At 35.1% G+C, this 14,351-nt stretch overlaps 1 protein-coding gene across 1 annotated transcript; it reads right to left on the minus strand.

Annotated features, from left to right (window-relative positions):
- Nucleotides 1-3,879: 3,879 nt before the first annotated feature.
- On the minus strand, nucleotides 3,880-12,206 carry LOC127539784 (olfactory receptor 5B2-like). The gene is made up of 2 exons (XM_051964117.1): nucleotides 11,304-12,206; nucleotides 3,880-4,262 (listed from the first exon to the last, which is right to left on the minus strand). Exons 1-2 carry the CDS (start codon nucleotides 12,204-12,206, stop codon nucleotides 4,224-4,226), a joined length of 942 nt encoding a protein of 313 aa, XP_051820077.1. The 3' UTR covers nucleotides 3,880-4,223.
- Between the last annotated feature and the right edge of the window lie 2,145 nt (nucleotides 12,207-14,351).

Below are 14,351 nucleotides of genomic sequence, written 5' to 3' on the forward strand. Positions count from 1 at the left end.
CTCAGTACTCATACTTCTCTCTGGGTGTAGATGGTTCTTTTCATGACAACATCATTGATATTGGTCTAAATAATCTCATTTGTTGAAAAGAGCCACATTCATCAGAATTGATCATTGTATAATCTTCTTGTTCCTATGTACAATGATCTCCTGGTTCTGCTCATTTCACTTAGCATCAGTTCATGTAAGTCTCTCCAGGTGTCTCTGAAATCACTCAGCTAATCATTTCTTATAGAACAATAATATTTCATAAAATTCATATATCACAACTTATTCAGCCATTCAACATTCTATCCACTCAGTCTCCAGTTCCCTACCACTATTAAAAGGGCTGCTACAAATATTTCTGCACATGTAGATCCTTCCCCCTTTTTATGATCTTTTTGGGATACAGACCCAGGAGACACTGCTGAATCAAAGCTCTCTAGATATAATTCCAAATTGCTGTCCAGAATGGTTGGATCAGTTCACAACTCCAATAACAACATTAGTGTCTCAGTTGTCCCAAATGCCCTCCAAGATCCATCATTATCATTTCCTGTCATCTTAGTCAATCTGAGAAGTGTGTAATGGTACTCCAGAGTTGTCTTAATTTGCATTTTTCTGATCAATAGTGATTTAGAATATTTTTATATATGATTAGAAATAGCTTTAATTTCTTCATCTGAAAATTCTGTTCACATCCTTTGACTATTCATCAATTGGAAAATGGCTTGTATTCTTATAAATTTGAGCCAATTCTTCATGTACTTTAGAAATGGGGCCCCCATCAGAACCTTTGGATGTAAATTCCACCCCCCCATTTTTCTCAGATCTTTTTTTTTAAGTGGAACCAATCCATCCTCATCCTGACCTTGTGCCAGTTAATTTTTTTTTCATTAAAAAAATTCAATCTCCTCTCCAAGTGGTAAAGATACAAAGTGCTGATTTTTACTGAAAACCTATTCACCTGAGTCTTGGTTTCTCCATCTTTAAAATGAAGAAATAGAGATAAATGACTTCGAATATTCCCTCTAGTTCTGTATCCTAGATCCTGTGATTCTCTGATTTATTTTACCATTATGAAAGAATGTACTAGTAAATATTTAACAACTGGGTTTTTGTAAAACATGTTCCACTTTTAAGTTTATTTTCACTGTTCTTTGTTTTGAAGAGGAAATCACTTTGTAAGAGTCAAGGTACAAATAGTCCATGTGAACTCTTGAAATGGCAATGTCTCTAAATGTGTACATCTTATGGTTTTTTTTTTTTTGAGCTGCTGAAATATTGTTTTATTGACAGAACATAGCATCCTCTTTGATATGGGCACACCATGCTTGTAATTCTTTGCTAGTATCTCCCATGTCATGTAATTGATTTCAAAGTTCTTTGGAGAGATTTTGAGAGTATCCTTGTATCACTTCCTCTGACCACCATGTAAGCATTTGCCTTGAGTGAATTCTTCATAAAATAGTCTTTTGCATGAATATATTTTTGGCATTTGAACAATGTGACTAGCTCTTCAGAGTTGTTCTCTCTGCAGTAGAGTTTGAATGACTAGCAGTTCAGGGCCTCAGCATCCAGCACCTTATCTTGCAGAATTTTCTTGAGACAATTCAAATGGAAGTAATTCAGTTTCCTGGCATGGTTGGTATACTGTCCAAATTTCACAGGTATGTAACAATGAGATCAGGACAATGGTTCTGCAGACCTTCAGTTTTGTAGACAGTTTAATATCGTTTTTATACATTTTCCTTTGGAGTCTCCCAAACACTGAGCTAGCTCTGACATCAACTGCAGCATCCATGTATACATCTATGGACAGTGTTCTGCCAAGGTAAATTAACTTTTCAAGAGTGTTCAAAATTTTTCCATTTGTTCCATATATAGATAATGTGGTTCTGGCTAGGGCAGAACCTGTATTTTCTTGGTATTAAATGTTAGGAGTCTCACACAAGTACAGAGAATCAACTTATACTTTGTTGCACCTCAGCTTTAGAGGCTGCAATGAATGCCCAGTTATTTGTGAACAAAAAAATCATATATCATTTTTGGCCTTTTCCAGTTAGATAATTTAGTATCGATATGTTAACTGATCTTAATGCCATTTTTACTCTCAGTAAGGAGAATAAAAATTAAAGGTGTCTGACAGTATCACTGAAAACATTATGCTAAAAAACATGGAAGCAAACACATGGCCTTGCTTCATACCATTGATGGCTGGGAAAGAATGAGAACATTATCCATTATCCATAACCTAGGCAAGCAAGTCATCATGAAACTGATGTATAATACTAATGAACTTCACTGAGTAATCAAATTTTGCCATGATTTCCCACAACTGACTAACAATATTATAGACTTTGGTCAGGTCAATGAACATTTTGTGTAGACCTCTGTTTGGCTTTTAATATTTCTCCTGGAGTTGTTGGACAGCAAACACTGTATCACCTGTCCATTATCCCTTTCTGAAGCCACACTTGCTCTCTGAGAGATTAAACATCTTTCAGATGAAAGATCAGCCTGGCAAAGAGATTTTCAGAAGATGACTTATTTCCCTTTTCTCTATAGAGAAACATGATTGAGGACTACTTCAACTCTTGGGGGATGATCTTCTCTTGCCATATAGACTGAAAAATTTCAGTCAACTTTTCTATGAGCAGTGGACTCTCCCATTTTGAAATCTCAGCTGGAATAAGCTGGGAAAAAAACAACAGGTGCTTTGCCATAGAAAAGCACTTAATTCCACTAAAGACATTTTCTTCAATTGAATATTTGGCTAGAGAAGAAATGACAAGGTATACATTCCATGCCTTCAGCATTGATTGATAATGGTCTATAATTAGTGATCCATCATTATTGTGTAGCTGAGGTACAGTTTATATCTTTGATTCATAAATAGTCTTCAGGACATCATAAAAGCCCTTTGCATATTTCTAACCATTTATACAGTGGTTGGTGGGGAAGAATAAAGAACTTTACTTAACTTTATTATATATTTAAAAGAAATGGCAAATTGTACATAATAAATTTGTAGTTTTGTGTGCAATGATATTTTCAAAAATTCTATTCTGTTATGGAAATGCTCCTTTTATTTCATAAATTAAAGTGATTGTTTGTTGTGGAAAAAACAAAGAAACATTTATAATCAAGCAAAGAAAATTCCTTTTTGGGGCATTTCTAAATAACGTATGTCTCCTTGTTCATGTTGAGTTTATCACCTCTTTTTCTGGAGGTGACTAGGATGCTTCATCTTCCATTCCTTAGAATTGTTGTTTATTGCTTTAGAAATTGTTATTCCTAGTGAACAATATTCAAAGACACTCTGATCAACAATGTTTACTCATGAATCAGGTGAATCAATAAAGAAAGCTATCCATCTTCTAAAGGAAAGGTTTAAATAGAATGATATACATGTATGTGTGTGTGTGTGTGTGTGTGTGTGTGTGTGTGTGTGTGTGCGTGTGTGTGTGTGTGTGTGTATTTGAATTGGCTTTGGCTTATATTATTTTTTTCAGGACTGAATATTTATTACTAGGGTTTTCCTCTCCATAACATTTTGGAATAAGGAAGTTATGGCAGAGAGAAAATAGAACATTTTATATGTGTAAGAATAAAATTTATAGGAAAGGATTTTGGGAAGATGGAAAATAGATCAAAAAATATTTTGTCTCTCCAAATTTCCTTCACACAAAAAAGAATACCTGCCTAAGAAAGAATGTATAGCAGTGGGAATAAACAAACTTCAGGGTGAAGCTCTTGTTCTCCTTGGACAATCTGAAAAAAAAACCCCAATAACAAAACATAAGGAAAGATCTGACCTCCAGGAGCAGAGGCTTTGCTTTAGTGAAGTATAAACACCTGTAGGCCAACTCTGCAGAATCAATAAACAACAAGCCCTGGGAATAGATGGGGTTGAGAAGCAATCTCAGACTTAGAAACTGTTATTTCCCAGACATCATGGCACTGGGGTTTGCTGGCTGAGTAGAAGTTTAAAGGACCTTGTACTGTGTGAGAGACACCAAGTACTGCTGTGCTGAGTTTTGATGCATAATGGGCTGATAGAAGGAGCTGGCACAAACCTGTCCAAAATGCAGTAGCAGAGGGACAGGGACACTGATGACTGTTGGCACTTGAACGAGAACAGAATCCCTGGTTTTAATTCCAGCTGTAATTTGTAGCCATTGGAGGGACCACAGGGAGAAAGATCATTTGTGGCTGAGGGTTTTGGCCATAATTTAGGATTAGAAAGAATATCCCAAGTTTGAGCTCCCAAGATAGATCTCAGAAAATAACAGGAAGAAGGACCTCAAATTTCAAGCATCATTTACCATACCTTGGGATTAGAACTTGATTACACATATAGCTGCTAAAAACAAGATAAAATACAAAAACAAAAAAGAAAATGAGTAAGCAAAGGAGAAAGAACCCAACCATAGAAAACTACTATGGAGATAGAGAAGATCTGGGTTCATATTCAGAAGATAATGGAGCTTAAGAAAAGCCAAATGTCAAATAGTCCCAAGCACAAAAGGAAAATGGACTTTAAAAAGTCAAGCAACTTGAAATTGAGAATCAAAAGCTTAATTAAGCAAGGAAATAATGCCTTGAAATCTATAATTGGGCAAAGGGAAGCTAATGATGTTCTCAGACACCAAGAAATAATAAAACAAAATGAAAAAAGAAGTGAAATATCTCATCAGAAAAAAACAACTGATCTGAAAAACAGATCAAGGGGAAACACTATAAGAATAGACTACCTGATAATAATGATACAAAAAGAAGCTTAAACAATATTTTAAGAATCATCAAGGAAAATTGTCCTGAAGTTCTAGAACAAGAAGACAAAACAAAAATAGAAAACAATCCACCAATCACCTCATGAAAGAGATCCCAGGATGAAAACTTGTGGTAATATAATAGCTGTATTTCAAAGTTTCCAGGTTAAGAAAACATTGGAAATAGGGAAAGAAAAATATTTAAATGTCATGGAACTATAATAAGTATGCACAAAACTTAGCATGTACTGGATTGAAGAACTGCAGATCTTGGAAGAATATGTTTTGTAGAGCAAAAGAGTTTGGGTTACAACCAAAGGTAATTTACCCAGAAAATTTAATCCTAAATAAAAAAATGGATATTTCACAAACTGAAGGACTTTCAGGTATTTGTGATACAAACAGTGGAGCTTAAGGGAAAATTCAACATATAATGTTCAGGAGAAATGTAAGGTAAACATTAAAGACCAATTATAAGGGACTCAATAAGGTCAATTGAAATATTAGCAGTACTCATCCTTATCATCATTATTTGGGTAGTTTGAAAGACAGGTTTGGTCTGAGCTAATTTTTAAAATAAAAGCTGTGTAGGGAGAAATAAAAAGAAATATTTATTTCATACAAATGAGGCATAAAAGGAGAAACTGACATAAAAGAAGCTAGTTATGGTAAGGGTGGGTAGTGCTAGAATCTTATTCTCATAGATAATCGGTTAAAGAGGGAATAACACACATTTAGAAAGGTTTAAAAGTCTTCTAAAATCAGAAAGAAACATGAGGCAAAGGGATATAATAGGGGAGAGGATAAGGGAGGAATTATTGGTAGAATGACTAGATTAAGGAAGAAGAGGACAATATAGATGTTAAAAATAAAGAGAGGAATAAGAAATGATAGTAATAGGGTTAGAAAGATAGTGAGAAAAATAGGAAGGAGGAAAGAAAATACTCAGAAGTGAATGGTATGAATTTACCCATAAAATGGAAAATGACAGGAGATAAAAAATTGAATTCAACAATGTGATGCTTTCAGGAAATGCTAGAAAAATGAGAGATATACACAAAGATAAAATAATGCTTAGGAATAGAATTTATTATATAAAAAGCAAGAGGGGTAATCATGACTTAAAGTTGAAACTAAAATAGATTTGGGAAAAATCAAGAGGGGTAATCATGACTTAAAGTTGAAACTAAAATAGATTTGGGAAAAATAGAGATACTACACTGTGTCAGCAATATTATTTAATATTGTTTTCGATCATTTGAAATAACTAGACAATTTAAAAATACTTGAAAATATACCTGTCAAAATAGACACAAGAACTATATAAACAAAATGTAAAACACTGGTTTAAGCTAACTCTGTGATTTACTTTCAACAGAGTTCATCAAGAGGATGTGTGCAAAGGACTTTGTTAATTCAAGCTCAGGACACAGTTTGCTTTCTGGGCCTTAGCTTTGAAAAGCAAGATTTTTCCTAATAGTAAGAAAGGAGTGAAAAAATAAAAGTGGTCTTTAATGTGGGGATCCTCATTGCCTTTAAATAAAGGCTGGACACTTTGAAATAAAAGGTCCTGCACAGAAGGTGATCTCATCTCTGAGGTACATTTGAAGGTGGAGGAAAGATAGTGTACATGTGAAGTGAAGACATTACTGAATAAATTCTCTTTCAGTGTGTTGTTTGAGAAGGTATAATAGATGGGGATTCTGAGTATCTTTCCATTATAAAGCTCTTACCAAAGTGCATAACACATAGTAAGTTTTATATATATATATATATGTTTAACTATTATTATTTTAAAACCAAACAGATGGCTCCTGGTGTCTCCATTCATAGTTTAGTAGTTTTATTTCAGCTAGATTATTGAATTATTTTTAGAAGTGTCTCAGCACAAAGGAGAAGTCTTTTCAATATCTCTCTATAAGTGAATATTATCAGAGACTTGGAGAAAATTTTCACAGTTGAAGATAATATTAATGCACAATTATATCAGTATTTAACAAATCGTCTCTTAAATCTACCTTTCTGCCTTACTCTCCTTGGTGACCCTCAATCTTACATCTTTAACTACCTTTCATATATCTCAAACTGAATGTCAAATAAACATCTTAAATTCAATATTTCCATAATCAATCTCATTATCTTTCTCTTAAACCCTTACCTTCTTATGTTTGCTATTACTTTTTAAAGTAACATCATCCCCCGTTCCTCAGGCTTACAACTTAGAAATCATCCTGAACTTAAAATTCTCTCTCAATCAACCCCATTTAAGCTGTTATCAACACTTTTCATTTCCACCTTTGCAACATGTCCCAAATATATGCCTTCCCTCCCTTCTAACAATATCACAGTTCTAGTGTAAGCCCTCATCACCTTAGGTCTTGATTATTTCATTAGCTACTTCTGGCTCCATCATATTACTCCCCTAGTCACTTCCTATTGCCTCTAAAAGGAAATATAAAATGCTTTGTTTGACAGCCAAATGTCTTCATTACCTGCTCTCTTACAGTTTTCTTAAATCACATATATTTTTCAATCCAGTGATATTGATTTCCTGATTATTCCAAAAGAAAGACACTTTACCTTTCAGTTTGGGGCATCCCCCTTCCTTCCCTTCCTCCCTCTCTCCCTTTCCTTCTTTTTTCCCTTCCTCCCTTTCCCTTTCTCCCTCCCTTCCTTTCCCCCCCCTCTCCCTTCCACATACATTTTGAAAGTTCTCTTTTATCCTCTTTGACTCCTGGCTTTTGTCTCTTTAAGTCCCAACTAAAATCCTACCTTCTACAAGAAGTTGCCTGCAACACTTTTTAATCCTAATGTCTTAATCATTTCCTGTTTATTCTGTATATAGCTTATTCTGTATAAATTTGCTTGTATGTTGTCATTTCCACCTCCCCATTAGATTGTAAATTTCTTAGATTGTAAATTTCTTCAGGGTAGAAACTGTCTTTTGTTTCTTAGTTGTATCTTAGTTCTTAGGACAGTATTGGGCACTCAAAGACTATTTTTAATAAATTAATATTTGCTTCAGATTTACTTGATGGAAATCACAGCTCCAATCCAGGGACTAATAGGAGGAAACAAGGGATAGATAAATGGGCATTTGGCATTTGCTTAACAATGGCTATACAGATACAAAAAAATTCATTTCACTTTCAACTCTTCAATCATCTCCTCCATAATTATTTTCTCACCACAGAGAAACTTTATCTTTGGGATCTATTCTCCTGACTGGGGACTTCTTTTCCTTAATCACTTAACCACTATTTTATCATCATTTCCTGTGCTCCTCTCTTCCAAGGCCTCACTAAATATTCCTATACTCTTCTGACCAAAATTTCCTCTCTGGCCAATATTCTCTTTTATGTGTTTTCTTCCTCCCCATCCCAAAATGTTCAATGCCTAATACCTAATTTGACATATTATAAGCTCTTAATAAATGAATTTCCATTAATTATTAATTCATTCACAAAAGCAAAGCTTGTTCATGACTCTAAGGAATTTATATTCTTTGAAATTCTATTTTTTTCAATTATTAACCATTTATTTTTCTTTCCACCATGAATCCTTCTCCCATTGGAAAAAAAAGAAAAACAAAACTCCTTTAAAAAAATAAATAAGCATAGTCAAACATGACAAATTCTGACATTTACCATTTCCTAAAATGTGTGTCTCATTTTACATATTATTGTAATCACTTCTCTTTCAGGAGGTAGATAGGAATATTCATTATTAGTCCTTTGAAACAATGATTGATCATAGTTCTTTAGTGGTCCAAAATCATACATTTTTAAAACAAGGTTTATGTTATAATATACATTTTTCTCCTGATTCTGTTCATTTCAGTCCATCTCAGTCTATATGTATTTTCCTAGATCTCTCTGAAATGTTTTTCATTTTTTAGCACAATATTGTTCCATTATATTCATATAGTATAATTTAACTATTCTCCAATCAATTGGTACTCCTTTAGTTAACTGTCTTTTATCACAACAGAAAGAGCAGTTATATTTTCATAATATAGAAATTTTTCCTCTTTCTCTGAAGTTATTAGTATTGTAGGTCAGAAAATATGCAGAAATCAGTAACTTTTGGGGTATAATTCCAAGTTGCTTTTCAGAATGGCTGTACCAAGTTACACTGGAGATTATATTCTGATGGGAGAATATGATGTGCAGAGTCTTGTAATGGTTCCAGAGATGGTAGTTGTAAAGGAGATGATTAACATATTCCATATAGAAGCAATAGCAGAATTTATTTGATTAAGCATGATTCCAAAGGGCAACTAGGTGGCACAGTGGATAGAATAGTGGTACTTAGATGAGAAAGATTCATCTTCAAATGTGACCTCAGACATTTACTACTTATAGTCACTTAACACAATCTGTCTTCATTTTGTCATCTATAAAATGAGTTCAAGAAAGAAATGACAAACTATTCCAGTTTCTCTGCCAAGGAAACTCTAAAAAGAGTCATGAAAAATTGGACAAAACTGAAAATTAATGCACTACAACATTATCTTTTATAGGGAAGCTTTCTGTTGTAATAGAGATTAATGCACTGGAAGAGATATCTTTCCCAAATTGGGAAAATACCTGTATAATCTCTCAGAGTGTCAAATGGATTTTTTCAAATGGTCTTATTTTTGCCTCAGCGAAATATATAAAACTATCATTGGAAACTATGAACAGAGAAAGCATAAATCACTTAAACAGTGCAGTTCTGTTAGATGGGACCTGACCTTAGGTCAATATTTCGTGACATTATAGTGCCATTCTTTTCATTGGTACCCAATACAAAGTCTCTTTCATATCCTTAGTACTATTTTGTGGACTAGAATCACCTCGATGGCTGAACAAGCAATTTCCTTCCTATCCTATTTACCTTTTTTGAGTAACTATTTGTTTTGTAAGTAGCACTTTGTAAAGGCCACAAAGACAATATTTTTCTTGCTAAATGGAGAAATGCTCTTTATGGAGAACACTGGGGAAAGTACATAGGTAACCCCAAGTAGCAAACTACATCACAAAATACCCTTTCTTTCTAAGAGGTTTATCTCTTTACTATTAGAATTTGTCTCTCTCCAAACTGGGCTGAAAACCTGACTATATTTCTGCTTCTTTCTTACCAGTCTATAGGATATTTTCTAATGCCTCAGATGCTATCAACTTTGAAGCCAAGCCAGAGGATCATTAGTCACCCATCTATGGCTTCTGCTATTCAAAGGAAACACAAAACCAGAATGCCACTGAGAATTTGAAATGTGGGAAGTTCCCTTGGTGGGGCTTGAGCACATAGAATCATGTGGTTTTATAGCAAATTACTATTAACTACTATTTGTGGTAATAATAGTGACCGATTTCCGTCCACATGGTTTGAATGCAGATCTTGATCAGATGCTACTCTCTTTTGGAGGTAGAAAAGAAGTATAAGTGGGATATATGAAGCAAGGATAAAAAGAGACAGAAAGAGACAGAACTAGGTAAAATTAGAGAATCAAAGAAAGAAACAATGAAACAGAAAGAAACACAGAGAGACAAAGATATAGGATGGAGAAACAGAAAGAAACAGAGAGAGAGAGACAGGAATAGAGAGACAGAGACCAACAAACAAAAACAGAAAGACAGAGGAAAAAAGAGAGAGCCAGATGTGATAGAGAGAAAAAGAGAAAAAGAGACAGGAAACAGATGGGGGAAGGGAGAAAGAAACACACACACACACACATACACACACACACACACACACACACACACACACACACACAGAAAGACAGACAGATAGACAGAGAAGGAGAAGGAGGGAGAGAGAGACAGATTAGCTCTATTTTATGAATTTGTTAGGGGCGGGAACAGTAGCTCTAAGGATCGCAGCCCATCTTTTTGAGGCTTAGGTAGTTATGCAACTAGAAGCTATCTTTATTTTAAAAGCTGCCCTGGCTAATTGTATGGATAACTGATCCCAGAGTCAAGATATAGAGTCAGTTTTTCCCTTCAGTTGCATATCAACTACTTGATTCCAGGCAAGTCATCCATCTTCTCGGTAGCCACAATAATTCCCCGATACTGTACAGTGCAAAGCAGTTACATTTCTTCATTGTTAGGGATTTGCTCACCAAGAATTCCTTATACCATTGAAGTTTAATATCTGGGTCAAAAATCAAAGTGAGAGGCAGAAGTGGGTGTGATTGGACTAACTCGTCACAACTCCAAGACCCTGGATCATCTAATGTTGCATTCCCACACGGCCATTGCCAACCTTATTATTATACCCTTTACTGAAACAAACTGAACCACCTGTCTCAGATCCCACAAATTAATGCTAAGGACTTTTTGAGGATCACAAAGTTTGGAAATATCACAGTCTACATTCAAATTTTAGGCTTTTTGACTCTAATGGCACAATATACTCCAGTGTATAATATGGGAACAAACAGAACTGAAATGCAGAATATAAGAAAACAGACTACTTTGGAACCTAGAACCCTCAGAAGGCAGACTTGGATTGCATTTCTCCCTAGGAATAAGCTTAATGAAATCCTCTCCACCAGGTTACTTTTCTGAAAGCACTCTTAACCTCTTTGTTCCTAAGGCTGTAGACAAGAGGATTCAACATGGGAATGACTGTGGCATAGAAAACAGACGCCATTTTGTCTGAGTCCATGGAATGGCTAGAACTAGGTTGTAAGTACATGAAGATGATTGTTCCAAAGAATATGGACACTGCTGTAAGGTGAGAAGCACAGGTGGAGAAGGCTTTTCGCCGGCTTTCAGCTGAGTGCATTCTCAGGATGGCAATAGAAATAAACAAGTAGGAAGTTGAGATGACCAGGAGGATAAAAAAGATAGTGAGTCCCCCTAAAATAAAGACCACCAACTCATTAAAATGGATATCAGAGCAGGAGAGAGCCAGGAGCGGGGGGATGTCACAGAAAAAGTGATGGATCACATTGGAACTGCAGAAGGACAGGCTGAAGGTGCAGCTTGTGTGGATGCAAGACTGCAGGAAGCCACAGACATAAGAGCCAATGGCCAGGGCAGCGCATACACTTGATGTCATAGTGGTGGTGTAATGGAGGGGCTTACACACAGCTTCATAGCGATCATAGGCCATTACAGCTAGGAGGTAGCTTTCTGCTGAAGCAAAAGCCATAAAGAAAAACATCTGTGCAGCACACCCATTGTAGGAGATGACCTTGTCTCCTGTAAGGAGCCCAGCCATCACCTTAGGAGTCACAGCTGAGGAGTAGCCAAAATCTACTAGAGAGAGGTTACTTAAAAAAAAGTACATAGGAGTATAGAGATGAGGATCCCAGGAGATAAGAGCTACCATCCCCAGGTTCCCCACTAGAGTGATGAGATAGATGATGGTGAACATTATGAAAAGGGGGACCTGAAATTCTGGAGTATCTGTTAATCCTCCAAGGATAAAGTCATTCACCTCTGAGATATTCTCCATTCATGCCTCTTAGTGTTTTCATCAGTCAGCAGCAGCAAAAGAAAAATTCACAGAAGAATTAACTCCATACAGTGAAGATGCATAAACATGCATAAATTATGGTGAGAGGCAAGTCCAATTTAAGATTCTGAAGTGTGATCATTGTGGAAATTGCTCTAGAGCCCACAGATTCTATGATCCCTGATTCCTCTTGGATGCTTGGCCCTCATGTACCAATGAAATAATTGATGATGTTAAGAAATTTGAGTTCTATAGAGGAAACAAAATGTATAAAGATTAGGAAAGTAAACACAAATCACATAAAACACATTTTTTTGAGAAAAAATAATAATAGCTTTTTATTTTTCAAAATAGATGTAAAGATAGTTTTTAACATTCACCCTTGAAAAACCTTGTGTTCCAAATTTCTGCCTCCCTCCCCATCTCTTCCCTCCCCTAGACAGTGAATAATCCAATATAGGTTAAACATGTACAATTCTTTTAAACCTATTTCCATATTTATCATGCAACATAAGAAAAATCAGATCAAAAAGGGGGAAAATAGAAAGAAAAAAGCAAGCAAAGGAAAACAATAAAAAAATGTGAAAATACTACATTATGATCCACATTCAGTCCCTATAGTCCTATCTCTCTCCATAAGTCTATTGGAATTGGCCTGAATGATCTCATTGTTGAAAAGAGGCGAGTCCATCACAGGTGATCAACACATAATATTGTTGTTACTGTATGCAGTATTCTCTTGGTCCTATTCACTTCATCTAAGTCTCTCCAGACTTTTCTGAAATAATCTTGCTCTTATCATTTCTTATAAAACAATAAATCCATTACATTCATATACTATAACTTATTCAGCCATTGCCCAACTGATGGCTTCCATTCAGTTTCCACATCTTTGCCACTACATAATAGCCTGCTATAAACATTTTTGCACAGGTGGATTTCCCCCCCTCCTTTTATGATCTCTTTGGGATGTAGATTCAGTAGAGGCATTGCTGGATCAAAGGATATGCACCATTTTATAGACCTTGAAGAAAAATTCTAAGTAATTTTAACATTATACGGACTTTAGGAATTAGAAGAGGTATAAATGTCCTTCATTAATAGATGTTGATTGTGTGTGGAATGAAGGTATAGATTCCAAAAGCTAATGAGATCATATGCTGGGAATTGGGTGAATAATTGGACACAGGGCTGTGTGGAGTGGAATGTCATTGATAGAAAACTACTTTCAGATCAGTTTGATTCAATGAAGACTGTAAGAAGGAAATACATATGAAATAAAACTAGCAAAGAAGATGAGAGCTAGATTTTGGGTAGACTTAAAATTCAGTCTGAGAAGTTTATATTTATCCTAGAGATAAAGCCAATAAAATTTTTGAAATGGTCAGATGTTTTAGTAATTGTGGAAACTATTTTAGTAGCTATGGAAACAAAACTGATGACACAAGGTGCACTTAAAAATAAATGTATTATTTCTAATTTGGTTAACATTATCATTGTCTGCCTCACTTTATAAACACTACTTCAACATTACCGTGAAATGAAAATGTAATGAGACAGCTGAGACTAAGTTTTCTTCCTTTGGCTTATTTTGCAGGGTATTTTAGCAAAACAAAATGAAAAAAAAAACCCAACAACCTTGGTGGCCAGCCTGCTATGAGGAACATCTAGCACTAAGGTAGGTTGATCTTTGGCCAAAAGACACATTGTCCCTTATGAGACTATATTTGAAGCAGCTAATTTTTCCAGAGTTTCTGTTCTCTTCACATATTTTGGACTAGTTCCATATCCCCTAATGAAGGATCAGAATTGGACTTGAGTGGAACATACAAGTGGGATACAGATACAGATATTTGATCTAAGACGTGTTCTATGATACAAAATATTACTAAACACATTCAGAGATTACCAAAGTATGAAGGGCTATCTGGTCTAATCTATGTCTAACCAAAAATCAGCTATAAACTATTCCCATTATCAGCCTTTAATATACTCCTTAATTTGCACTATAAGTCTCTAATACAATGAATATTTACTTTAGACATAAGGTCAATTGTCAATCTCTATCTACTCAAAATTGGAGTTTATGACTCCTAACCATGTGTCTGATTTTTAAAATAAACTGTTACCCATGTATATAACTTG

Source organism: Antechinus flavipes, chromosome 6, assembly GCF_016432865.1.
Source record: "Antechinus flavipes isolate AdamAnt ecotype Samford, QLD, Australia chromosome 6, AdamAnt_v2, whole genome shotgun sequence".
Taxonomy (NCBI): domain Eukaryota; kingdom Metazoa; phylum Chordata; class Mammalia; order Dasyuromorphia; family Dasyuridae; genus Antechinus; species Antechinus flavipes.

Excerpts from the sequence above, each read along its gene's own strand:
- LOC127539784 (XM_051964117.1), bottom strand. The coding sequence starts at position 12,206 with ATGGAGAATATCTCAGAGGTGAATGACTTTATCCTTGGAGGATTAACA. Across the intron at positions 4,263-11,303 it reads TTAAGAGTGCTTTCAGAAAA|ATCTATCTTGGGAGCTCAAA; the intron begins GTAACCTGGTGG and ends TTATTTTCTGAG.